The sequence below is a fragment of the Eublepharis macularius genome, chromosome 2 (assembly GCF_028583425.1).
Source record: "Eublepharis macularius isolate TG4126 chromosome 2, MPM_Emac_v1.0, whole genome shotgun sequence".
Lineage (NCBI taxonomy): Eukaryota > Metazoa > Chordata > Lepidosauria > Squamata > Eublepharidae > Eublepharis > Eublepharis macularius.
This window is the reverse complement of record NC_072791.1, coordinates 165,853,271-165,879,020: the sequence shown is the minus strand read 5'-3', so window position 1 is coordinate 165,879,020 and position 25,750 is coordinate 165,853,271. Positions and strand designations below refer to the sequence as shown.

Genomic DNA, 25,750 nt, shown 5'->3' with positions numbered 1-25,750 from the left:
ACAGGTAATACTCCATCCCTTAAAGCAGGATCTTTCGTACTCCACACACTAACCAATACCTACATTACACATTAAGACCTCATACATTAACACTGCCACAAAACCCAGCAATACTGATTATTAATCTGTCCAACAAGAAAATTTTTGCTGATCACAAATCAGTTACTACAATGTGCAACCTATGTCAAGAGATTTTTCTGCTGCCCCTCTACAACCCAAGCCCAGCTTGTACACGTTTTATTTCTAGCTGTAGCTATTTGACTCTCTCAGATCACATCAGACACCTGTCAGAGAAGGGAACTAAACACAGATGACATGATAAGCTCTTAAAATGATTTTATCCTTTTAACCCACATAGTAGATAATAAATTCCATCACCACTGGCAATAAAAACAGAAGGGGAAGGATGATCCTAAAATTTTCTTAGCATTATTTCTGTCCAGCTGGTGTCTATCTTCTCAACTGAATAGCCACAACAGGGTTACCAGATTAAAAACTATAAAATATTTCAACCATTCACCCAACTCATTGTTTGAGTTTATTTCTACAAATGTTCAACACAGACTATTATTTTTGGAGGAGACTGCTCCGTTCCTTTGTTTCCTGCCAGAAACCTTCCCCATCTGCTCTGGCTTGACACATTCTGTTAATGGATCAAGATACTATTTTGCACCTTAGCAACGAATGCTACAAAAGTTTGAACAAAATAAAGTTACAGATCTTTCACGCTTACAAAACACTAACAGCTATTCCGCTGATGCATTTAACCTTCTACATTTCACAGAAACTATCTGGAAATAGCTAACAATTTTACAATATAGCCCACTGGGATTAAAACAAAATGTATTAAAATGTCAGAACTATTAAACAATTTAATGTAAAGGGAAGGCATCCAAAAACCAGGAATCTTCTAACTTGAAGTCATTTTAACATGTGAACACTTTAAATTGATGAATGTTGAATCAGAGAGAAACCACTTTGCAAATCACATGATGTGACAGAATCTAACTCAAGATTTGCTGGCAAGATTCTGCTTAATGAAAGGGCCAGTTCATCACAATGTGCAGTAAGGGACCATATAGGATTTTATGAATGGAAATAAGTGTGGCCATATTTCAAGTTAATTGGTATTGCATACCAGGCAGAAGAGGAAATTCACTTTCAAAAGGTATAAACATATAGCTTCTTTAATGAAACAAAATAGTTTTATTGGTTCATCAGTCATTAGAAGCACCAAGGTAAAGGCTATAAAATTGAACTGCAAGACTCTTCCAGACCTGCACTGTACTAATGTTGGTTCCACTATACGGAGATTCCTTCTCAGTTTCCGGAGATGAGCATAATTCAGTGATTAATGATCAATACTGTGTTTCTTTAATGAGCGATTATTTTTGATATTGTGAAGGATTTGAAGGTGTCAGAAGGTTTTCTTCATTGGATTTTCCCTCATTCATCTGGCCAGAGATTGCTACAACAAAAGGTGCGTCATTGAGTGAAGAAGAGTGCTTCCTTGGGGGGAGGGCAAAGATGATCTTTACAGGCAGGGGTCATTTCGTAGAAAAAGAGCTGGAGGAACTCATTAGCATAACTCATTAGCGTATGCCATGCCCCTTGACATCACTGGAAATGTGCTGTTGGCATAACTGATTTGCATGTGCCACACCCCTTGACATCACCTATCCTGGCTGTTTTGGATGGAATCCTGGCCATTCAGAGCTGAAATTGGGCTCAAAATGGCAAAAAGGGACTGAAAATGGCTGAAAAGGGGCCCAAAATGGTCAGGATCGGGCTGCTGCTGAGCAGGAGAGTGATCCACCATCCATCAGAGGCCTGATCCAGGCCGTTTTGGCCTCAATCCAGGACGAAACGGGCCCCAAATGGCTGAGAGTCAGGTGGATGGGGCCACCTGACGTGACCTCTTTGGGGAACTACCGGAACTGTGTTCCTGCGCATTCCCCCTTGAAATGAGCCCTGTTTACAGGACAGGTTTCATATAAGAGTGAGCAGAAGGTGTGAATACAAAGCTGGATCTCAAAAAGATCAACTGATGTCCAAGTAATGCTCAGACACCTAGAACTACAAAACCAGTAAACAGCTTCTCAACTAGCAAAACTTGAGCATTTCAGAACACCCAATATACTTTCATTTGTTCTGACAGGATGGTAAATTGAGACATCATGAAATCACTCAGAAATAGATTTCATGTTACCTTTATTCAGTGACAGGGCAGAAGATGCAACAACATGGTGACTGCTGGGCAGATCAATGTGAATAAATTTCATAAGTTTTCAATGCCTGATAACCAGGTGTTGGATTGTATGAAATTTTCCATTAACAACTGAGCATTCTTCTAGTACAAGGACTTTTCCACCAGGACAGGGGGCTCTTCCACTGGTGTAAAGTGTCTTGTATGGTGGAAAACACCACTGTTAATGGAAATGTTCTATAGGACTACTGAACACACATGGTATAAATTTGCCCCAATGCAGAACTAGGTTGACACCAGACTGCCTTTGGTCATGTGGGAGAAAAGTCATACCACACTAGGTAAAAAGGTAAAGGTAGTCACCTGTGCAAGAACCGAATCATTACTGACCCATGGGGGAATGTCGCATCATGACATTTTCTTGGCAGACTTTTGGTTATGGGATGGTTTGCCATTTCCTTCCCCAGTCATCTACACTTTACTCCCAGGAAACTGAGTACTCATTTTACCGACCTCGGAAGGATGGAAGGCTGAGTCAACTGTGAGCTGGCTACATGAACCAGGCTTCCTCCAGGATCAAACTCAGGTTGGGAGCAGAGCTTGGGCTGAACTACTGCAACTTCCCACTAGACATTGACATAAATTCTCATTTATTGACATTTTATCGATGAAAAACAGGTCCCTCAGATCACACAGGAAAACTGAGTTGAACACATTAAATACTCAATTGACAATAAAAATGTAGAGGACAGAAAATCAACTATACAATTTACAAAGCATTATTTCTGTCTAGCTATTAGCTTCTCAATTCATGCAGAGAAATATTTTATGACCATTTTGTCCAGAGTTAAGTTTGGAAACACACTTGCCTCCCCCAAAGCATTTATTGTTGACTGTTGCTAGGTTATATAAATGGGCTTGTGGCCATTATGATGGAAAGATGTCAGAGCAACCTGCAGAAAGATGACCCAGTACCTCTCCCTTCAGCTGATAATGGGGTAATTTTAACTAGATCTAAGAAAGGACATCTATCTGTATCCCCTGGCAGCTGAATCAACATAAGTGTGAACAATATGAGGGAAGTAGGAGAAGCAATGTTAACAATTCATCTTCCTAACACCATAACGGTACAGGTTATACTGTTCATTAGGGATGCACAATCTGTTACCGGAAATGGTCTCCTTGCAAAAATATGTTTTATGGGGGGAATTAGCAAGCAAGGAAGATGGCTATATGAGAGGCTGTAACTGGGATCTGTCACCTTTGTATACCAGGCCCCTTCCGACAATAGAACAGCAAGTCTGGTACTTAATATAAAACAATAACTTTTATTAAACACAAGAACTTCATGCACATACACACCAATTACTGGGGAAGATAATCTCTCTCTCTCTCTCTCTCTCTCTCTCTCTCTCTCTCTCTCTCTCACACACACACACACACACACACACACACAATGTAGCCAGAAATGTAGCCAGAAATGTAGCCAGAAATATAGCTCCCTATCCTGGAGAGGGGTCCAGTCCATGGAGGAAGAGAGTAGCTTCGAACGCCAGCATCCTCGGCCAAGAGAGCAAGAGGCTTAGGGAAGTGACTCTAAGGGAGAAGCCAGAAAGCTTGCATGATTTGAATGGGTCCAGAGCTCTACCTTTATAGGTAAAATGTGCCCTGAGGTGGAGGAGAGTCCTCCTAGCAGTTAGGACAAAGACTCCAATGGTCAGTTCCTGGGTTAGACAAAAGGCTTGAGTACTTTGATTGATAGTTGCCGGGACGTGTGAATGCAGATGCAAAACTAGTTCTAGCGCTGCACAAAAAGGATGGTTTTCTGATGAAGTACATCAGAGCTAGGTTAAGTGTTTTTAGGGAGGGAATACATTGTGCCAGGAATGACTGTCTATACTATGACTGGCTATGCAGTAGCCATTTTAAACTCCAGAGGCTTGTACACTTTTAATATTATAATATTACACGCAGCTATATGAAAACTGCTGTACAACTAGCGAAGGCTGGGCTGACTGCTTACAAATCCAGCTTTTCATATCTGTTTATATAACTGAATTTATGCCAATTTGACATAATCCAACTATACCACATCACATAAGAGAATCCCAGCTCAGATCTGGGAGCGGCATCTGATGGGGCAGATTAAATTCAGTAAGCAAGCTTTTGCAGTCTTGGGGCAGGGAAGCAAAACTCTCTTCCTTGGCTCGTTGCCCTTACAGCAAATTTGGGATTCTCTAATCTTGCCAAATCAGATTAGAGAATCAGACCCGAATTTCAGGGATACCAAATTTTTTTGATCAAAAAGAGTCCAGTAGCACCTTTAAGACTAACCTTTAAGACTAAGGTTAGTCTTAAAGGTGCTACTGGACTCTTTGATTTTGCTACTACAGACTAACATGGCTAACTCCTCTGGATCTTCCTCCAATTTTTTTTGCTATCCCTGATACCTGGATCTGGATCAACCAATTTTTTGGGTGGTGTACACCCCTACAGGGCACAACACTTCAGACAGTCTTTGTTAATTTGTAAGGCAAATTTATTTCCTTTTGAGTAATGAGTTTTGAATACACAATCTTGTATGAGAGAGGAACACAAATATATCAATAGCTCATGACTTTTCTGTACCTCAGTCCTGTGAATAAAGGCATAGATAAGACCTAATGGATTCTGCAACCCTGGGAGTAAGGGCTTTTCACACAGTTTTTAAAAGCTGTAGCAGTTTTTTACATTATTAGGGAAAAAAATAAACGAACAACTTCAGAATTGGTCAATAGCAAATGTATTAAATGAATTATGTCATTACTTTTATGTTGTATACCAGAACAACTGCCCTTGTGCATAAAGAGGAAACATGCAAATTTCCAATATAATAAAATTCTACTATGCACGTTTTATCAGTTGAGCTAATTGTTATTTAACATATTTTCATCAGAATGCCAGAATTTGATCCCTTAGAACACTGGTCAGCTACATGTAATACCAGCAAGAGACTTGAACGGCATTGCGTGGGAAAGAAACACAATCATGAGACAAGTGTTGTGCTAGCAAATCCAATAAACAGGGTTCCAACATTCCAACTATAGATGTGTGAATGGCTTTTTCTGCATTAGTGACCATTGACCCCTCCAATCATATATTCACAATACAGTTTCCTTCTCTGCAAATCATGCATACTTTATGTGTTTTGAGGATACTTTATTGCTTTGACTGCAGTCTGGAGTGATTGATTAGCATAATATACATAAATCTTTGCAGTCACTGCAAAATGATCCTTTGAAAGTATGAGATACAGCTCAGATGCACTTCTCTTTGAGCAAAAATTATTTGGATGCATAGTGAGAAATTACTAGAAGGTTCATTCTGTTCTAACCATTTCAGCAAGATCTAAGTACAGGCCAGCAGGTGGGACAAGCAACCCACCCACCCCACCCCTAAACAATGCTTTGTTTACTTAGGAAAGTCCTTTTATTCAGAATATCTGTATGCATCCTGATCCATGAAAATGGATTGTAGACTTAAGAGCAACCAAAATCACACATATGGCCAGTATTAGTTATTAAGCGGAACAAAATGCTGGTACCTAAAACTGGGAATGTTTGTGTTTACTCAAAGAGGTTTCACATAATCAGCAGGATAGCATATTTCTAGAGCTGTGATCCAAAAGAGGAAGTCATAGGATTCCCACTGCCAGCTATGCAGAGTCTATTTAGTTTCCACTAGAGGCACTAAGAAAGCATCAATAGCATAACCAGATTCAATATCCCTGATTGTAGACTGGTTTTTGCTAATGATCTTAGGACTATACTAAGCCAGTCATCAGTCCATCTAGTACAATCCCATCTCACCTGACTGGCAGCGCTCTCCAAGGTCTTTCCTATGCCCAACTACCCAACAGTCTCTTTATTTAGTACATCTTTTCATTTATTCAGTGAATGCTTATGATACTGATATACAATTCTCCTCTTCTCTGTATTACCTTCACAACTACTCAGTGAGGTAGCTGTGAGAGAATGACTGGCCCAAGGACACCCATGAAATTTCATGGCAAAATTTGATGACAGGTATGCCCAGTCCTGGTCCAACATTCCAAACACTACACCACACTGGCCCTCTTAACTGGATTTGCCAGGGAGGAATCCCAGGGTCTTCTTCAGCATCCAAAATATGGGCATATTTGCAGGGAGGAATCCCAGGGTCTTCTTCAGCATCCAAAATATGGGCATATTTTCCCTCTCTCTGTAAAAGGTGAAGTTCATAATACACCCATCCGGCAGGGTTCAGTTTTCATAACGGTTTAAATGCACTACATTACTGTCACAGCATACTGCCAATCACATTTCTTGGGGATTTGCAATCAAGACAGCTCCATCAGTTGGTGCTGTATCTGAGGTTAAAAATAGCAGCTGCTTCAATCACTAAAGATGGAAAATGTGGTAAACTGACTTCTCAAGAATTCCCAAGATAATTGGTACAGAATACAACATCATATGATCAATAATTCTGCAGTAAAGAATCAAGGTATAGAGAAAATACCTTAACAGTATACCACACAGTATATCTTCAAGCGCCCATAGCTTTAATCAAAACTAGTGGGCAATGATGCTCTAATTCTGCAGTACTATATTTAGCCAGAGAACTGCACCTCTCCAGACCTAAATACTTCAATACCTTTACATCACATGATTGTTAGGAGTTATGTATTAAGGGAGATGATAAATCATTTTTATTGCCTTCATACATTTGATTAGGTAAGCCATCAACTTTTACTGCATAATTTAGTTGTTGAGATTTTAGTATCACATTTTATTTACATGATCTCTTGCTATAAAACTGCATTGATCTGCCCGCTGCCCCATTTGCATGACAATCCTATCCTAACAATGCAATTCTAACCAGAGTTACTCTAATTTAAGCGAAATGAAATCAATGGGCTTAGACTGGAGTAACGCTGCTTAGGATTGCACTGTAAGTTCTGTAAAAAAAGCCATGACAACATCTTCATTTTCCAGTTAATGCTTGTGCAGTTGTGGATGGAGAGAGATGCTGTTATTGCATGTATGGAAACAGTTGTGCACAATATTGGTGCTACACTGAATTCTATGACCATGAGGAACGTTGTGATGGAGTTAGTTATCCAAATGACTCTGGTTACTCAGATATGTTGTCCTTTTACTGGTCATTCTTGTGGATTGAGTTCCAAATAAAAAGTCACAACTTTTTCACATATATGAACACACTTCAGGAACTGCTACAGACATCTAAATTCTCAAGATCAAGATAGAAGCACTGACTGAACAACTCTGTGTACTTCTATATTCCTTACTGCCCAGAACAGTCAGAAATGGAGATGTTAGTGAGATTAATTGATTATGGTCCTTATATAATAAGACTATTTGCAGGATGGAACAGCAGATGGACCACTTGCATTGTAATATGAATCTGTAAGTATTTCTACATTATACTTTAATCTTGTTTTGGGAATTAAAAACTACTGAACAGAAGCATATAATAGGTTCCATTCTATTATACTGAATTCTTCGCAAAAGGCTAAGCATATTCTACACTTCCTTCAAAAATGTTAAAGGGTTACTAGGGAGAGTCATATGTCAAAACTGAAATTCCCTCTTCAATCATGCTAATTAACCATCTTAAATATCTGAATTGTTTTTACCCTCCAACTGTTACTGTGGTAGAAAAATGCCTTTGTGCCTTTACACTATGATTCAGTCTTTAATTAAGCTTTGGCATTTCCTTGCTTTGGAGTATTTCACTTAGCAACCTTGGTGCTCTCTTTCAAAAGACCTTACAAATGGAATGTGTTATTTAAAAGGGGGGGGAGTTCTATGTAACTGCCTTTCCTGTGCATTAAAAAAAGAACTGTTGTTTTACTCCAGGAGAACCTTGTAGTGTAGAGTTTCACATGCAAGTCATAATGCATTAAGAAGCTAGTCTCTTCAGAATACGATCCAATACTCACTGAAAGAGAATACTCAGCCTTTACAGACCTCCTTAACTGCTTGGACCTTATTATCTGATTAGTCCAGAGAGTATCTGCTTGAGATATGCCAAAACTACTCACAGACCCTAGTGAAACTGGCATGGGAACCTCTGTTTAGGAACAACTACCCCTAACAGATGATGGGGTAGATACTTATGACAATATTTTTGGAACCAGGCTAGAACTTGAGAATGAGAGTAGGGTAGTACAGCTGTTCTCTGTTGCAGATGGTACACAATTTGGCTATTTCACTGTATCCTCAAGTATATGTAGGTAAGTTAGTCAGATATGGTATTAACTTTTTAAATTCTCAGAACTTCAGAAAATCCTTGTATGTTATATCCAACAGCACAGAGGACTGTACATACAATGCAAGATTTTACTTACAACTGAATCAGTCTTATAACTATTTAAAAGTTTTTGAAATAACAAACAAACTAAGCAAGACAAGCAAGGTATAAAAAGGCAACCTCCTAATTTTACCTGTAATAAACAATACTTGAATTAATTGTATTCAGCTTTAGGATTACAAAATTTATACTTCTGTCTTCCCAAGTCTTCTAATGGATTTTTCTTATTCAGCTGTCACCCTTAAATGACCCAATGGTTACAAAATTCAAACCTCCAATCAGGCTTTTAGCCTACAAAACCAACCAATCTCCAGAAAGGAGAAGGCGGCAGCTAACCAATCTCAAAATTCTACCTGTCTTCCAAACCAATACTTTCTTCAAGTTCAGCTTATCAAACTATGTTTTTATTTTATCATTATTTCACCTGCATATGCCCCCAATTATTTCACAAAAATTTACTTCCTCCATTTCTATTCTTTGCCTTTCCGCTACATATTTAGTCCTCAAACAGGTTTAACGATAAAAACCCCGCTTTCTGCCCCAAAGCAGCCTTGTACTCGGAGAAGTTTATTATTCAGTGCTATCCAGAAAACTCATAGCTTAAACATAGTTACAACTTGAGTCTCACTGAAAAAGGCGGATGATAAATGAAGTAAATAAATCTAGGCGGATGGAGCCCTGCCAACTTCATTACAGCTTCTGCTAGTGAAAAGGCTTTGACAATTTAGCTGCATATACATAAACTTTAATAGAATCAACAATACACTTATAAGCCTCCTGTGGGCCAGCCACTAGATGGGGAGAAAGGCACATTTAATTTCTCTAACTTAAAAAAAATCCTTTTAAATTAAGGTAGTAGAGGTACACACCAAAATAATGGTTTCTATCTAGGTGAAGATTATGTATTTATATTACTTTAGTTAAGGACATTGGCTCCTTTAAAACATCCAATGACATTGCACCATGTGAAAAGGGCACAAACCTCACAGGACCAATTAAGTTCCAACACCCTTTCTTACTGAGTTACTTATTAAAAAGGGGAGGGGGAGCAGAGATGGCCTAATTTATATTAGAAGGAGGGGGGACAAAGAGTCTTTGAACTCTCCCACACACTGGGAATGCCCAGCTCTACATTTCTCTATCCAAATTTCCCATAGAGTTTCAGAGCCAGTCCTTGGTTGCCATGATTAAATAGCTACAGATGAACCAACTGAAACTGAATCCTGACAATACAATGATGCTGGTTGAGAAGACCGAAGTCTTAAGGGACATTGTGCTTCCCACTTCTGGCAGGTTCAGGTGATCCTTGCTGACAAGGTTAAGAACCTAGGTATAATACTGGACCCACCCATCATTATTGCTGAAAATCCAAGTTAATGCTGCTGCAGCAAAAAAAACCACCCCACTTTCTTGAACCTTGTGTTAATATGGCTCCCTACCCCAGCTTGGCCAATATGGTCAAGTGGTCCCAAACCACAGTAACTTCAAGGTTAGACTACTGTAATATACTCTTTGTGGGCCTGCCCTTAAAGTGATCTTGGAAATTCCAGCTGGTACAGAACAGTGCTACTTGGTTATTATCAGATTATCACTATCAGGCATATTACACCCATTCTTCAGTTACTGCACTGGTTATCAATCAATTAATGGGTTCAATTCAAGGTACTGATTATCACATACAAAACTCTCAACAGCTGTCAACCCATACATCTGCAAGACTACCTCTCCTGTTATGCGCCACAGCAACAGCTTCACTCATATGAGCAAGGACTTCTGAAGATGCCATTCTTTTGCTATCTTGCCTTCTACTTCTATAATCCATTTTCTGTATTGTTTATGATATGTCAGTGATCTAAGCAAGAAATACTTTATATAAATGCAAATGAGCCTTTGTGGGCAGGGAGGAGCTGGCTGAGGAACAGTTAGTAGATCTGGATACACATTCATGGTTTACCTCAGGACATGATGACATCCAATACTGTCTTTTCAGGATAAAATCTGGCATGTTTTAGAATTTCCCTACTAAAATGAAACACTTTCAAGATATTTTTAGAAGATCAAAGAACTTGACTGCTATTTATGGACTCTCAGAACAGATTTGAAACATAGCTGGGTTTTTTTCTAGCTAAAGTGAGCAAAGTGCTACCAACAGGCATTCCAAGAGAGCTATGAGCTAAAGCAAGTAACATAGTAAAACCTGAATTTAAATCTTACACCCCCCAAGCCCAGATCACTTTTACAACATGTTTTATTTTATGCTGAACTGATTGTGAAATGGAGGTTATTGGGAGAGATTGTCAATTAATCTCCTTAATATTAGATAGCTGAAATTGGTCCCTGAATGAAATGTGGCATCCTTAGGCAGTTCTATAGAGGCTCAATGAACAGCAAGAGAGGCTCCACAACACACCTGAGAGGCCCAACCCATGGACTGAAGACCACTTTTCTACAGAACAGGCCAGTGACAATTAGTTTGTCCGTGTATTAAATATTTATGTGCCTTAGGCACGGTACACTGGCCTGCTCGAGGCAGCAGGTGTTCCAGTATGTTTAAAGGGCAGCAAACTGTAAATTAATTAGTTTTAACACAATGCAACTGCATATCAAGAGTATTGGTTACAAAAGGCGGGTAGTAACTGAGTGAGTGTTGCAAATCTTATTTCAATTTGGTTGTTGTGGGTTTTCCGGGCTGTATTGCTGTGGTCTTGGCATTGTAGTTCCTGACGTTTCGCCAGCAGCTGTGGCTGGCATCTTCAGAGGTGTAGCACCAGGTGTCTTTTGGTGCTACACCTCTGAAGATGCCAGCCACAGCTGCTGGCGAAACGTCAGGAACTACAATGCCAAGACCACGGCAATACAGCCCGGAAAACCCACAACAACCATCATTCTCCGGCCGTGAAAGCCTTCGACAATACACCTTATTTCAATTTATTTGAAGAAAATTAGATCCACACCTCAGAGTGCATACACCACTTTTGATTTTTGTTGGCTTTCTTGAGCTAATATATTTGAACCTTTAAGTATGCCAAAGTTAAAACAAATACGAATAAGTTTGGTTTTTTTGTTGCTTGGTTTTGATGGAGTAATCTTTCTCTCCTAATATTTGTAAGGTGACTGTTTGCAAATATAGAGATTGGAAAAGATCTTTTAATCATGGCGATAACTGTCTATGATAGCTGTCTTCTGTTAATTAACTTGCATATTCACCTTCACCTAATGTTGCCTGCAACAGATCCAGAAGGAAAAGGTGCTTCTGTATCTTGGCAGCGTGAAATATATCTGTTAAGTAAATCACTAGCTATCATCTTCTCCATCAGCAAAAATCTTCTCAATGCATTTTTTAAGCCATTTTAGCTTCTGTGGTGCTAACATAAAAGCTATTTCTGGTGCAGCATATTAGGTCAAAATGCTGGATTTGGAAACAGTTCACTCGGGCTCAACTCTTTGCTCATTCTACTACTTTCAGGACAGCCTTGGGCAAAACATGCTGAGCTAAGCCCTTAGTCTGTAAAACGGAATAAGCAGCAACCTACCCCATAAGATTGCCATGAGGATTAACTAGAATGCCTATAAACATGCTTTCATACTGAAAAATGCTGCAGAAAACAATTACTCTGATACTTATGCTGCCCTCCCTTGAGTAATGTAGGGCAACATACATGGTCTTCCCCCCTTCTCTTTAAGCTTCAGAACAACCCTGAAAAAAACGGTGACCAGTCCAAAGTCACCCCAGTATGCTTTGTGACAGCATAGAGATTTTATTATTTATACTCAGGCATGCCAGATTGTATTAAGCTGCCCTTGAGTAGGCATTTCTCTGAAGTGTAGAAAATAGAATTAAAAGAAATCCTAACAAGGGTATTTAAGAATGTGGCAAAGGTTGACAAAAGAGAAACAAATCAGGCATTATACAAAATATTTATATCCAACACTCTCTTTAACATTCACAAGGCAGCCATAATTTAACAGAGGAAGAAATATGATGGTTCTGGAGCACAATGGATACATTCAGCAGAATCAAATAGTAATGACTAGGGCCCTAAACATTTGAACACCCCCCTTAACAAAATGACTTCCTATACATACCAAACTAGTATCTTGGGTCTTGTTATCTCCTTGATAGCTCTTCAGTGATGGGCAGATGACCTCTACTAGTTTTGTGCAAATTTTGCCAAATGCCCTTCAGCTGGACAAAATAATCTGGGCCCTGACCCTGAACCAAGCAGATCAGGCCCTAACACAATATCCCTCCACCGAGTACCTTTTCCTTACATGCTGGCACGCAGAGGTAGAAAGGATTTGTGGTGAGCAACGTAACAGGGCCTAGAGGCTGCCATAAGCATACAAAATAGCATCCAGAGCTTCTAGGAACCATGGAAAATATAATTCCTTATGCCTCCAGACATCCTGAGGCCCTGTGTGAGGACCTGCTCAAGTATTGTAGTCCGGCTAAATTCACTGAAACTAAACTGCTGATTAGTTGCTGTAAAAACCCCTTCTGATTTTTAGCCCTAATACAATATCCCTAACATATTTTAAACATCAAGTCTGCTCAGTGATATTCAGACTCCATTTTCCAAATTCCAGAACATATTTTTTTAAAAAATGTTTTTCATTCATAGAAGAGATGATAGAACTCTGGATATGAAAAAAACAAAATTTAAACTCACATGGTGCATAGAACATCACTAATACTGAAGGGTGCTCCTTCAAAAACTTGTCGAAGTCATCATCATTTAGGTGATAAACAGCATTATCCTCTTCTGACCAGGGAGCCTCTGGTGCCTGTGGCTTAGGTGGCTGAGGACTACAAAAAAGAAGAAAAGTTTGGTAAGGAGTTTCTAGGAGACAAACAGGAGCTGTCTTAAATAAATGTATCTCAAGACATTTAGCTGATTCTGCATATGCTAACATCCCTGCTCTAGGAGATAACTACTGAAATATAGATAAAAATGAAGCAAGAGAGAACTAGACACTGGAATTTGTAAAGCTAGCAGAAATTATGAGGTACATTACAAACAGAATCTCATGATAAGTCATTCAAGCAGTCATTCTTATGTAGCTTTATTATTTTTTGCTATTAATTCTATCAAAATTTTACAGCCCTTCTAGATTCTAAAATGCTTTGGAAGATTTAAAATTCCCAACATAGGGTCTGGTTAAATCAGCGGTAGATGTGTGGAACATGAAGTTCCTTGAAGCTATCAACAAAATTGCCCCTCCCCAACCTCTCTCACCCTTGCAGCAAAAGCCTGCCCCATGGTTTATCACAGAGCTGGGTCATCTAAAGAGGGTGGAAAACTCATGCTGAACCCAATAAAGCATGTAGTCCATTGGAAGATCTAAGAAGTAGCAGTGACAGCAGGAAAGAAACAGTATTTTTCTGCAACCATTACATTTGCTGGTTCACATCCATCCCAACTGTTTAAGCTATGGAACTTGATACCATGAATATGCAGATGATACCCAGTTCTATATCTTGCTATCCAAATCCCCTAGTGATGCTGTAGAGCTACTGAGTTGCTGCTTGAGAACTTTTGTCAAATGGCTGAAAGTAAACAACTTGAAATGAACACAGACAAGATGGAAGTGAAGCTGGTTGGAAAAGCAGAGATCTTGAAGGACATTGTGCTTCTGACCTTTGATGGGGTCCAGTTGACCCTGTTTGAATCAGTGAAAACACTAGGGGTTATACTAGGGGTTCAGCACTGGCGCTTCAGAAGCAAGTAAATGCAGCTGCAAAAAAGGCCTCCTCCAAATTTAGACTACCCTGGAAGATGGTCCCCTACCTCAACACAGCTGATCTGGCTACCTGGATTCATGCCATAGTACCATCGAGACTACTGTAATTAACTCCATATAACATTTGGTAGTTGGATTGAGGTAGTTAATTTATGGCTAAAAATCAGAAGGGGTTTTTACAGCAGCTAATCAGCAGTATAGTTTCAGTGAATTTAGCCGGACTACAATACTTGAGCAGGTCCTCACACAGGGCCTCAGGATGTCTGGAGGCATAGGGAATTATATTTTCCAACTACGTAACATATTTTAAACAGCCTGCTCAGTGATATTCGGACTCCATTTTCCAAATTCCAGAACATATTTTTTTTTAAATGTTTTTAAAGTTATTTATTTTTGAACATTATACAGTCTCCAGTGCCATTTCGGGTAGAAAAGAAGAAGGCTCCAGTTTTTTCCCATCAAGTTCCTGGACTGGGCTAAAAAGGTCAAAATTATATCCTCCTGTCAGGGTGGGACAAACAAACTTTCAAACCCACAAATATTAACACACTACTAGGGGCTGCTCAGTCAAAGCAGGAAAAATTGATTTGGGTGGGAAAATCTGCCTCACAGTGGGGAAGTGAATGCTGGTCCCAGACTGTGTAGGGCTTCAAAGTTAAACCCAGCACCTTGAATTTGATCTGGAAACCAACTAGAAGCCAGTATAGCTGCTGAAAAATAGGCTGCATAAAATATGAGCCGACCGTGATGAATCGGTCAGGAGCCTAGCAGTTGCATTCTGGACAATCTACAACTTCCAAAGAGTCTTCAAGGGCAGTCTTTCATGGAGGTGACTATAGTGCGAATCACTGTGGCCAGATCCAACCAAGACAGGTAGGGAGACAGGTGACGAACTCAGCAAAGATGGTAGAATTCCAGCCTTGCCACGGTGGCATATTAATTGCTTACGTTTTAATTCAGAAATGTTTCATGTATATGTTCAGCTTTATGCTAATTTTCAAATCTGCAGCTATCATACCCTATTGTACCCTGACCTGGATAGTCCAGGTGAGCCTGATCTCCTCAGATTTCAGAAGCTAGGCAGGGTTGGCCTTGCTCAGCAACTAGATGGGAGACTCCAACAAAGACCAGGGTTGCAGAGGCAGTTTCTGGCCATGAAAACCCTGCTAGGGGTTGCCATAAGTCAGCTATGAGTTGAAGGCACTCTCCACCACCACCATACCCTATTGTATATGTTTTCACTGAATGTCCTAACAATTGATCATATTGTATTTTTGCTGCACCTTGGATCTCAGTGAGAAAGGTGGTCTATAAATAAACAACAACAATAATAAAACAACCAACAGTGACTAAAAAGAAGCAAAGTACATTATACAATTCATAGGGGCAAATTAAATTCACAAATACATCCCTAACTCAGGATATTGGAACAGACAAAACTGAAGGAAGATAGATAGATAGATAAACAGATAGACAAAGAGATAGACAGATTTTGTTTGTTATAAAAGATAAAACTGCTAGAAATAAAAAGGAAAACATACCAACAGACATACAAGAAAGCAACAGCCAAAAAGATACGCTGGCCAACAGCAGCCAGGCAGTGTGAATCAAGCTTTATAGAGCAAAGCTTCCAAAAACTGGCTGTCCAGAAGCATGATGCATTTCCAAATTATGCCTTTTCAAGCTGCATTTTTTAATTTGCCATTCAAACTATCAATTCAGTAACTCATATTTCATGGAAGGTTGAATTGTCTCTTTCCTTGCTAAAAAATTAAGGGCCCTCGTTAGTGAAAGTCTGAACTGCCTAAAAAAACCCCACCAAAATAATATGTATTTTTTAAAAGGAACCAAAATTATTCAGTGCTAACTGCCTTGAGATCCTTCATGAAAAGAAATACTCTATACAGTTCCAAAGCATAGGGACTGAAGTTGTTTGGAGGGATTCCACACTGCCTTCAAGACTTTTAATTATCCTTGTGGGTCCTCTTTAAATCCTTTCCCATTTATAATTTTTTTAAAAAAATTATTGCCCTCAGAGCTAAAGTCAGTGGGGGTTCTCCCAATGAGGTAAGTTTATGGAAGATATGTTCCCCTTTACACCAGACCTAGGGTCCTCCTCAGAGCCAAACCCCTCTTTTTGGACACTGGGCAGGAGTTATTCTTCTCCAAAAGAATAACTGATAATTTGGCTGAAGGGTAGTCTCCTTTCACCAACCAATTCCTCTGCCAACAACACAACCCCAGTTTCAGCTTGTCTATGTAAATTAGTGGTCGTTTTCAGACTTTAGTTAACTTAAGGTTTTCCAAAAACCTAAAGCTGTCCCTGTTAGGGCAAACCTTTCCTTTTTCCTCACACAAAGGACTGACCCTCCTTGTCAGACTCCAGGCTTCAACTCCCCCAACAATTCTGTCAGCACAAATGTTATCTTCTCACGGGCCAATCACAGAGAGAGGAGAGCAGCCTGTCAATCATTCTCCCTTCGGGCAGTATTTCTCACTCTCAGTTCTGCACTTAGTAAGCCTTTCATTTAAAAATCCATTCTGTTTCACTCTCCTTTTATTATCTACGTAGTTATAATGGATGGTATAATTTTCTGTTGATTGAGTCAATATTAAGAATACTGAATAACTATTTTGTAATAATAAAGGCTTAAAACGGAAGCACAGACTCCATAATTGTAATACTTGTTTACAATACCTGGTAAAGAAACTAAGATGTTATCTGTGGTGTACCTTTTGACAGGAGTTAAATGATTTGATATAGGAGAGCTAACTAGATGCTCAAGGCATGCCTATATCTAAATCAGGCCTTACCAGAGTCATCCAGAATAATACAATATCGATCATATGGAAACATTGATTGAAAACCAGGTTAAAAGTCACCAATGAAATACTAAGGCTCAAGAGCCTAATGTCATTCATTTGATTTTATTTAAGACTTGTGAAATAATACAACCTGGTCTAGTCAGCTCCAGTATCCCCCCTCGTGAGCTGTTCTGTATTCATGTGAGGTAGGATTTCTGCTATGTCTCCCACATCATGTCTATGTTGTTCCTGAGGGTAGTGACTTTTCTGAGAATGCTGGGGGTTGCACATGGCAGGGGAAAGAGTGCTGTACTGAAGTCAGAACACGTAAGCTGTAAAGTGAAATCTATGAAGGAACCAGGGCTCATTTTGAGGCGGAACGCACCAGAACAGCGTTCGGGTAGATCTGAAAAGAGGTCATGTGGGTTTTGGCCCCACCCACACGATTCCTTTTCCTCCGCGTGCAAGCCGAGTGGGGCTGGACTCCAAAGGAACATAAGCTGCTTGGATTCATTCTGCTCTGCTGCTTTACTTTCATTTGTGACTCGTGGGGTGGGGAAGAGAAAATGAGTGAATAGGTACAAGCCGAGTTGTGCTGGGCTCCAAAGGAACGTAAGCTGCTTGTATTCATTCTGCTCTGCTGCTTTACTTTCATTTGTGACTCGTGGGTGGGGGAGAGAAAATGAGTGAATGGCTGCAAGCTGAGTGGGGCTGGGCTCCAAAGGAACGTAAGCTGCTTGGATTAATTCTGCTCTGCTACTTTACTTTCATTTGTGACTCGTGAGGGGGGGGGAGAGAAAATGAGTGAATGGGTGCAAGCCGAGTGGGACTGGGCTCCAAAGGAATGTAAGCTGCTTGGAATTCATGCTGCTTTATTTTCATTTGTGACTTGTGACAGAGAGTGAGTGCATGGGTGCAAGCAGGGCTGGCTCTCCAGAGGAGGGTAGCTGCTTTGAGTTCATTCTGCTTTAAGGAAATACCTGGAGATTTTTGCAGAATGGGGCCTGAGGGGTGGATGTTGCCTTCTGACACACTTCCGGTGATGTCAGGGGGTGTGGCATATGCTAATGAGGTATGCTAATGAGTTATGCTAATATTCCTGCAGTTCTTTTTCTAGGAAATGACCCCTGGAAGGAACATTGTTAAAGTAACCTAAGTCTGAAACTACCAACCTGCCACTTTTAAGATCTGTAACTTCTGAAACTAAGCTTTAAGAAGTTAATTGTGCCTAATGCTTGTGAAGTATTCTGTTCCACAATTAAAATTTACCTCTGCTTTACCTTCCCTGCCTACCTATTTACCAACCTTGCCTGTTTAATATACCTGCTGTTTCCTTTTGAACTTTATTCAGCCTATAGTGCCATTTAATTTAAAGAAGATGTGGGCTCTTACTTCTCCCCTACCAAATAGTTGGGCTGAGATATAAGCCATAAATATATATGTTTTGAAGTGTGGGACAAAAAGACCTTTAAATTATACCCAGAGACACGCTACCAGTGGCTGCTCAGTCACAGCAAGCAATCTTGACCATTTTGGAGGGAAAATCTGCCTCACAGTGGGGGAGCAAGTGGGGCTTCCATCATTGAGAGCAATTTTGAGTCCAAAAAAGTATCTTACCAAAGACATGAAGGTCACAGGCAAGGAACCCCTTCTAAGAAGTTAGTTTGTCATATTTATAGGGTTTCAAAACCTTTTCTTAACAATAGCTGTATGTCCCATTTCAAAGGCTCAAATTCTTGGTTAGCTTATTTGATGACATCATATATCAAACAAGGTTATCCATATCTGAAACATCATCTTAAAACATATAATAGTTAGTTCATTCTTGCTACTTCTTGTCTTAATGAAGTCTATGTACAATTAGTGATTACAAGTTTCTGATACATTAGAATATCTTTTGGCCCTCCACCAATGTAACTATCCTTGAATACTGTTGCCAGCTTCTATGAAATTAGACATTCCTGCCATTCTCAGATAGTCCCAGCACTTTAGTACATTGTATATACAGATATGAGTTCAATGGCAATACAACTGTATAACTCTTATTGTTTTATGCCCCTCACCAAGGTTGTTCTAGGCATCTAGACTCCCTTTGTAGCTTGTCTAGTTATGGGGCCGGGCTAGACCTGTTTCTGTGTGCAAAGGTATCTTGAATAACTTTCTTGGTCATATCCAGCAACTGTTCACCTATAGTTCCACCCATATACATGTCAGTATGCTTATCCTTATTAAATTTCATCAATCTAATGCTGTAATTTATTAGAATTTGAATTTTAGTCTGGTTTCTAATATATAACACATCACTACTTTGAAGAGTACTCTCTCTCTATTATTTCATACTAATAATTATTTTTAAAACAATATAGTAATGCCTCAAACTGCTCATCACCTGGGTACTGAAGCCACCTTAGAAAGGATACCTTAAATTTCCAATCAACACATTTTAGAAATGATTATACACACCCCACATGAAACCACACAGAATATATTCCTAAATATGTCTTAGGGAGACCAACTTAAAGGCTTAACAAATATAGTCTTACTATGGATTCGGTTTCGTTTTCTCAGCCATGCCGGACGCTCCTCTCGGCTGGTCCGGGAGGAAACGACCGGGCACCCTGACCGGGCGGCTGATCTGCAAGGATTAGCCCCCAGGACTCCCAGGGAGGGAGCCAGGGTCCGGGACGCGGCGGGAAGAACTCCCCGAAATCAATGCGGGGAGGGAATTGCCCGTTTGTCCCTATGGAGGCCGGCAGATGTGCGCGGCGCCTCGAGTGCCGCCGGGCAACGAGAAACGGCAAGTAAAAGAAACAGGCGGAAGCCTGTAAACAAGCGAATCCCTTCTGTTCTACAAGCGTTTGTGAAGGAGAGGTTGATCTGAAGAAGACTCGCTCTTCCCCTTCGTGGAGTTCCAGAATTTTGTTGGCGCCCCCCCCCCCCAAAATGGCAGCAAAGAAGCAAAGTCCCGCTCTCGGTAAGTCAATCTCGGCCACCTTGCAGAAAGGGGAGTCGCTCGAAGAATTGGTGCGCAGGGCGGTGGTGGAAGCCATAAAACCCTTTGTTGACAAGCTGAACGAAACTGATCAAAGGGTGGGCTTAATTGAAAGCGAGGTGAAAACCATTAAGGCAGCAGCGGGGGGGGCAGAAAAGTCTGCTCTGGAAAGTGCGTCACTTGTGAAGGCTACAAAAAAGGAGCTGAAGTTGGTGGAGAACCAACTGATCGGGCTACAAGTGGAACGAACGCAGACAATTTTGCGTCTCCAAAACGTGAAAGAGGAGGAAAATGAGGATCTGTGGGATTTGGTCTCGGAATTACTGGCGACACCCGCGAGGACGACTAAAGAAGAGGTTAAAAGCGCCATTTTGGAGGTCCGTCGGGCTTCTTCAAAATATGCAACAAAGCGACAGTTGCCTCGTGAGATCATTATTGACTTTTCAACTAAAAAGATTCGGGACACCATCCTATATAACTCATACAATGCGGATTTGGACTTTATGGGTTTGAAAGTCAAGATTTTGAAGGACGTTCCATTTCTAGTCCGGAAACGGCGTTTTAAATATAAAAAGTTTGCAGCTCTTCTGAGGGACCATGGAATAAAGTACAAATGGTTATTCCCGGAAGGAATATGGTTCAGATATAAAGATCAGGCCTATAAGATATTATCAGAAGATCAACTAAAGGATTTTGAGAATAAAAACCCAGAACTCTGCTGCACCAAGAACGAAGAAAAGGAGGAGCCGGAGGGGGGGGGGGGAGGAGGAGAGCATTGCAACAGCAGTTGCACAGAGAGAATTGCGTCCGGGACCCAGAAGGGGGAGGAAAGTTTAATCAGAATTTGAAATGTTTATTCTCTGTATGATTAACCACTCCATCATTATTCTATGGAGCTATTTTTGTATTATGACAGTATGAAGGGAAACATTGAAGTGTAGTGTTTAGTGTTTGTAGTTCATTCCCCCCCCTTTTTCTTTTTCCACTCCCCTTTGTCCCTTCCCTCTTCCCTTTCCTTGTGATAGTCTGGTGTAGTGTTTTGTAGTTATGAAAAATAAAAAAATTTAACAAAAAAAAAAAATATAGTCTTACTATATGCTGAATTACCTTTTTACCTTAAGGGGAATAGAAAAACTAAGATGAAATTAATTCCTAATAAATTAATACATTTTCTGCTTATTAAGAGTCACTCAAATACTTCTCCAGGTGCTGAAAAAAGGAACTATTTTCAATCACTTTGCAAGATGACAGCTCTTTAGCTTATTTTAAATAAGAAACAATAGCAACAAAATAATTAAATACAAATTAATAAAATTGCATGAAGTACTTAAGGGCTCAAGGCATTTAATGTGCATTAATGATCTCAACATTATTTTTTTTAAAAAAATATTTGTTTAAAATATTAAAACAGAAAATAGCACTGAACTGAAGATAGAATATCAAAAGCAGAATATATACAATTTATTCATCCATTCAGTCACGTCGGGACGAAGTTCAGCCTTCCATTTTGTTGCAGATACTACTCTCTTTATAATAACTGTTACAACTATGTTACCAATGCAGGGAGAAAGGCACATGGGTTCAAGGAAGAGTTCAGATTTGAAACAACTTTTAGCTTATAACTCATGTTTTAAAGCACTATGCTACTGTCGGACTCTTCCTGCCCAGGCGTGGAATCTGGGGCTGCGGCCCTCCTTCAGGGGTGCCTCGTCCCATGTAGAGGTAGGGAATATGCCTCAGAATAGGGAGAGGAAGGAAGTTGTTTCTACACCTTTACCCCTCTTTGACTACCATGGCTGGCCTCCACAAGTCTTTGAAATGGCCTTGCCCTTCCCCCTGCCACTCCCTGGTTCCCTTTTTAAGGCTGTCCTTGGGGGTGGTCCAACGCCGGGCTCCTCATGTTCTCCCTCTCTGGGCGTGGAGCTTACACATAAAGGAGGCTTGGGGATTCTCAAGGGCCCTTCCTCATTCCCCAAGGCTGCCAGGAGGCGCTGCAGCCTCCTATTGGGATTGGGGCAAGTTCCCTACAGGCCTTCTTACCCTTTGCAGCCCATCTTCCAGCAGGAGTGCCATGAAGACATTCCCTCCCTGTAGGTATCAGAGCCTCCCCTGGGCCTGCTGGCCCCTTCCGTAGCCACAGCTACCTCTGCTGCCTCCACTGGGCCAAGCATAGCCGCGTTACACTTTACAATAACACTGCATACTTCCAGTCCAAGCTTGGTAAGAAAATGATGTACAAGAATACAACATTTTCCTCCAGTCTTGAATCTGTCCCAAACCTCATCTAAACCTTTGCTACAGAAGGTATACATGTACCTCATCAGTAGCACCACTACATCAGTATCACTTGACAGTATCATCACACACTTTGCACTGTGCTCTATTGCCCAGTTGTACAGGGTACTATGCAACAGTCTCCTCTATACTGTTACTGTTACTTATTTCCTTAACCTCTATCTTATCTTTATTCAAGTACTGTTCTGCCTTGACAGGCAGGCAGACAATAACAGGTATGTGTGCTTCTTTAGATTGCTTGGGAATCATCTGGTAGGCAGACTACTGCAGGTTGGTTTTGTTCTGAGATGATATATCCAGAATTTGCTCATCTGAACAGGAGTTTCTATATCAGGACAGATATTTGCCAACTCCACAATCCCAGCATCACATGCTCATCAAATCCTTTCATCTTTCTTGACAGGGAGTTCTATGTAACTATCAAAGGTAATGTGCATCCCCTAAACTGAGCAATCTTTCTTTGAGTTTTGGAAGGATGCTTAGATAAATTTGACAGTCCAAACCAGCCTTTTCCTTCTTTTTTGCATCTGCCTCCAAGAATGGGTTTTTCAGGAAAATGTCGTACGACCCTAAAAACCATGCATATGAAGTATTAAAATACATCTGGAAACTGGATTCTTTCTGAACTGCGTTTTGATTCAGGTACCTTCTCCCATCTTTCTTTCATAAGGCAAATCAAATATCTGTCTGTCCTCTGAACAGACAAAACCCAGACAATAATTAACTAGGAGACGCTTGGATACTTCACTCACTGGCAATGGCAGGCAGGCGCCCCATTGAAATCCATGGAGCTCCTTGGAGGTTCAGGCTAAAGAGATTTCTTTTTTGTAAAAAATGCTATCAGCCAGTAACAGGAGGCTGAATTAATTGACAAAGTGATTTGTTTTGTTGTTCTCTTTAATTAGATTTATTTCTAATACGTTGCCTACATATGTGCTACCATTCTTCAATTACACTTTTCAGGCCTTCTTGAATCACTGCCACAGAGCACTGGCCTACTCGTACTACAGACTCCTTTGAGTAATTCATTGCTATTACTGTGTGTGTATGTGCCAGGTTTCCAATGTATACAAATTACGACTGCAGCCTCAATTATGGGCAGCTTCCAACTAAAGCAAGGTTTCTGAATATGAAATTTTTCAATATTGATTTTTTTAAAGGAAAGGAAGAAAAGCTGCTGCATCATTTTAGCTTTTGGGAAACTATTAAGCGTGCATTGGAAATTAATTGAGGACAAACAGCTGTCTTTAGCTCTGGATGGCTGAAATATCAGCCAAAGCCCAGAGTGGCTTGTTAGTAGAGATTATCATTGGGAAGAGTCTGCAGCTGTTCCGCTTTGCCTTCAGTAGCTGCATTTGGTAACTGTCACAGCACTGATATAAAAGCACTGCATATTACATGGATTAACAGACTATAATGTAGGCAGATTGGAATGAAGAGTGGGGGGGGGGGGACTCAAGACACTTCTAAGGTTCTGCATATGGTAGCCAAGAGATAAGGGAATCCTTGCTGAGTCAAAAGGCAAAAAGTAAGAGTACAGGTGATGAAGGCATACATCATTGCTTGAGGGAAGGCAGGGTGATGAATATCTCTCCACACTCATTGGGCTTGATTTCTTAATAGAGCAAAAAGAGGCATAAACACTATGGATGAAATTTCCCTCTTTGATCTGCACAGCAGCACTCTGAGCTATTTAGTATTCCACATTGTAAGAGAGACAGCAGGCTGGCTATTGTATGAAAATTATACTGAATCATGACCTCTCTCCAGCTCATCCGAGCTATAAAGCACTTAGGACAAACTATGGACTTTTAGATTATCCCCACCCCTGCTTATCCCAGGGACATGCAAGTAGATTCTATATATGCAATCACTGCTTTTTCCACTTATACCAGAATACACAAAATCAATGTTACGATTGTTCTTCTGCATGAATAATCCAGATGTATAGAAGTTTACACTGTACATACCTATGGATATATACTTATTATTTCAAGTAATGAAAGGAAACAGAAAGTGATTATATGGGGGGAAATACGACCTGCACCATTAATACATGTGAAATCAAAGCAATCATTAATACTTATACATTGTAGCATACTATTTAACAGCACCTATGGGACCTATGGTACATTTCTGTTAATAGAAGTGGATACAATTTTTACCCGTTCTTTTTACATTGCTGTGAGAACTTATACTATCCCATTATGGGATGATCTATTTTGGTCAAAGGATGGCTTTTGGACAACAGTTGTACTCACAGCTGCTATGATTTGTTACATTAATTTCTCTGCAGACCCCCAATCCACTCATGTTTCTTGCAGTCCCCTATTCTCCAGGAGCAGCATTTTGGGCTGCTGCAAGACAGGGAAGGCAGAGAAGCCCCACAATTGAACTACATTCTGCAGATAAGGGCTTGGATTCAGTGGTAATTATCCTGGTAGAAAATATTTCCATTGTAGAATAGAATGGATCTGTAGAGTGATGGGGGAATTGGTAAAAACCGTACCCCCTTCTGTTATCAAAATGTATCACAGTTCCCATAGGTGCTGTTAAATATTATGCTACAGCCACAAAATCACAGGGTAATCTTAGGCAACTCAACTATCTTTCCAACATCAGCACCACCTTGAAATCTGTTACGTGGCAAAAATAATAGTGTCTTCTCTTGCCAGTAAGAATAACAGAGATAATTTATGTGAATGGCTTTGTACACAATATTTAACAGGGCTCAGCACTGTTTCCCAACCAGTGGGTAGAGACCCAAAACTGGGTCATGATGTTATGCGCAAAACTTTGCGCCTCTGTGGTTCGTTCTCCCATTTCTGACCAACCACAATAAAAATTAAAATAAAGATCCTGAAGTCCTTTTTGAATTGAAGCAAATCAGATGGTTTAATTAAACCTGTGGATGAGCCCTTTCTTTTACACAGAAGTAGACGGTCTCCTCGTGTGCAAAGCTCATCAAAATTACAATGGAAGTGCAAAGCAATTAATACCTTCAGGTAATTATAATAATATTACAATATTCTAATATTTGTTATCTTATTGGCTGGTAAGGTAGCTAGGGTCAGTTCTGATTTGAAGATGCAATTCTGGGTCGGCCCCTCTACTTGGGGGAATTCCAATTTTTGCAGCTTTTTATCTTGTCCTCATTTTGGAAGGACACCTTCCAACCTTTTACCTACTTCCTTCTGGGCATAACGCTTTCACCTTCAATGGTGCCAGGGAGTCTCAATCTGGCAGCCTTGGTGCCTTCAGATAACTGAAGTCCATGGGCAGAAAGGAATGTTTCCCCCATTTTGCCCTTTCCCCCAATTTTTTTCTTTTCAGTCTTAAGGGAGATAATGCCACAGGTA

General features: G+C 40.2%; 1 protein-coding gene across 1 annotated transcript in view; it reads right to left on the bottom strand.

The window, feature by feature from the left end:
• Positions 1 to 25,750, bottom strand: part of PDIA5 (protein disulfide isomerase family A member 5) — a 289,332-nt gene that overhangs the window by 87,495 nt on the left and 176,087 nt on the right. The window contains exon 11 of the mRNA XM_054971351.1: positions 13,228 to 13,364. Within this exon, the coding sequence (XP_054827326.1) occupies positions 13,228 to 13,364 (137 nt within the window). The remainder of the gene's footprint in view (positions 1 to 13,227; positions 13,365 to 25,750) is intronic.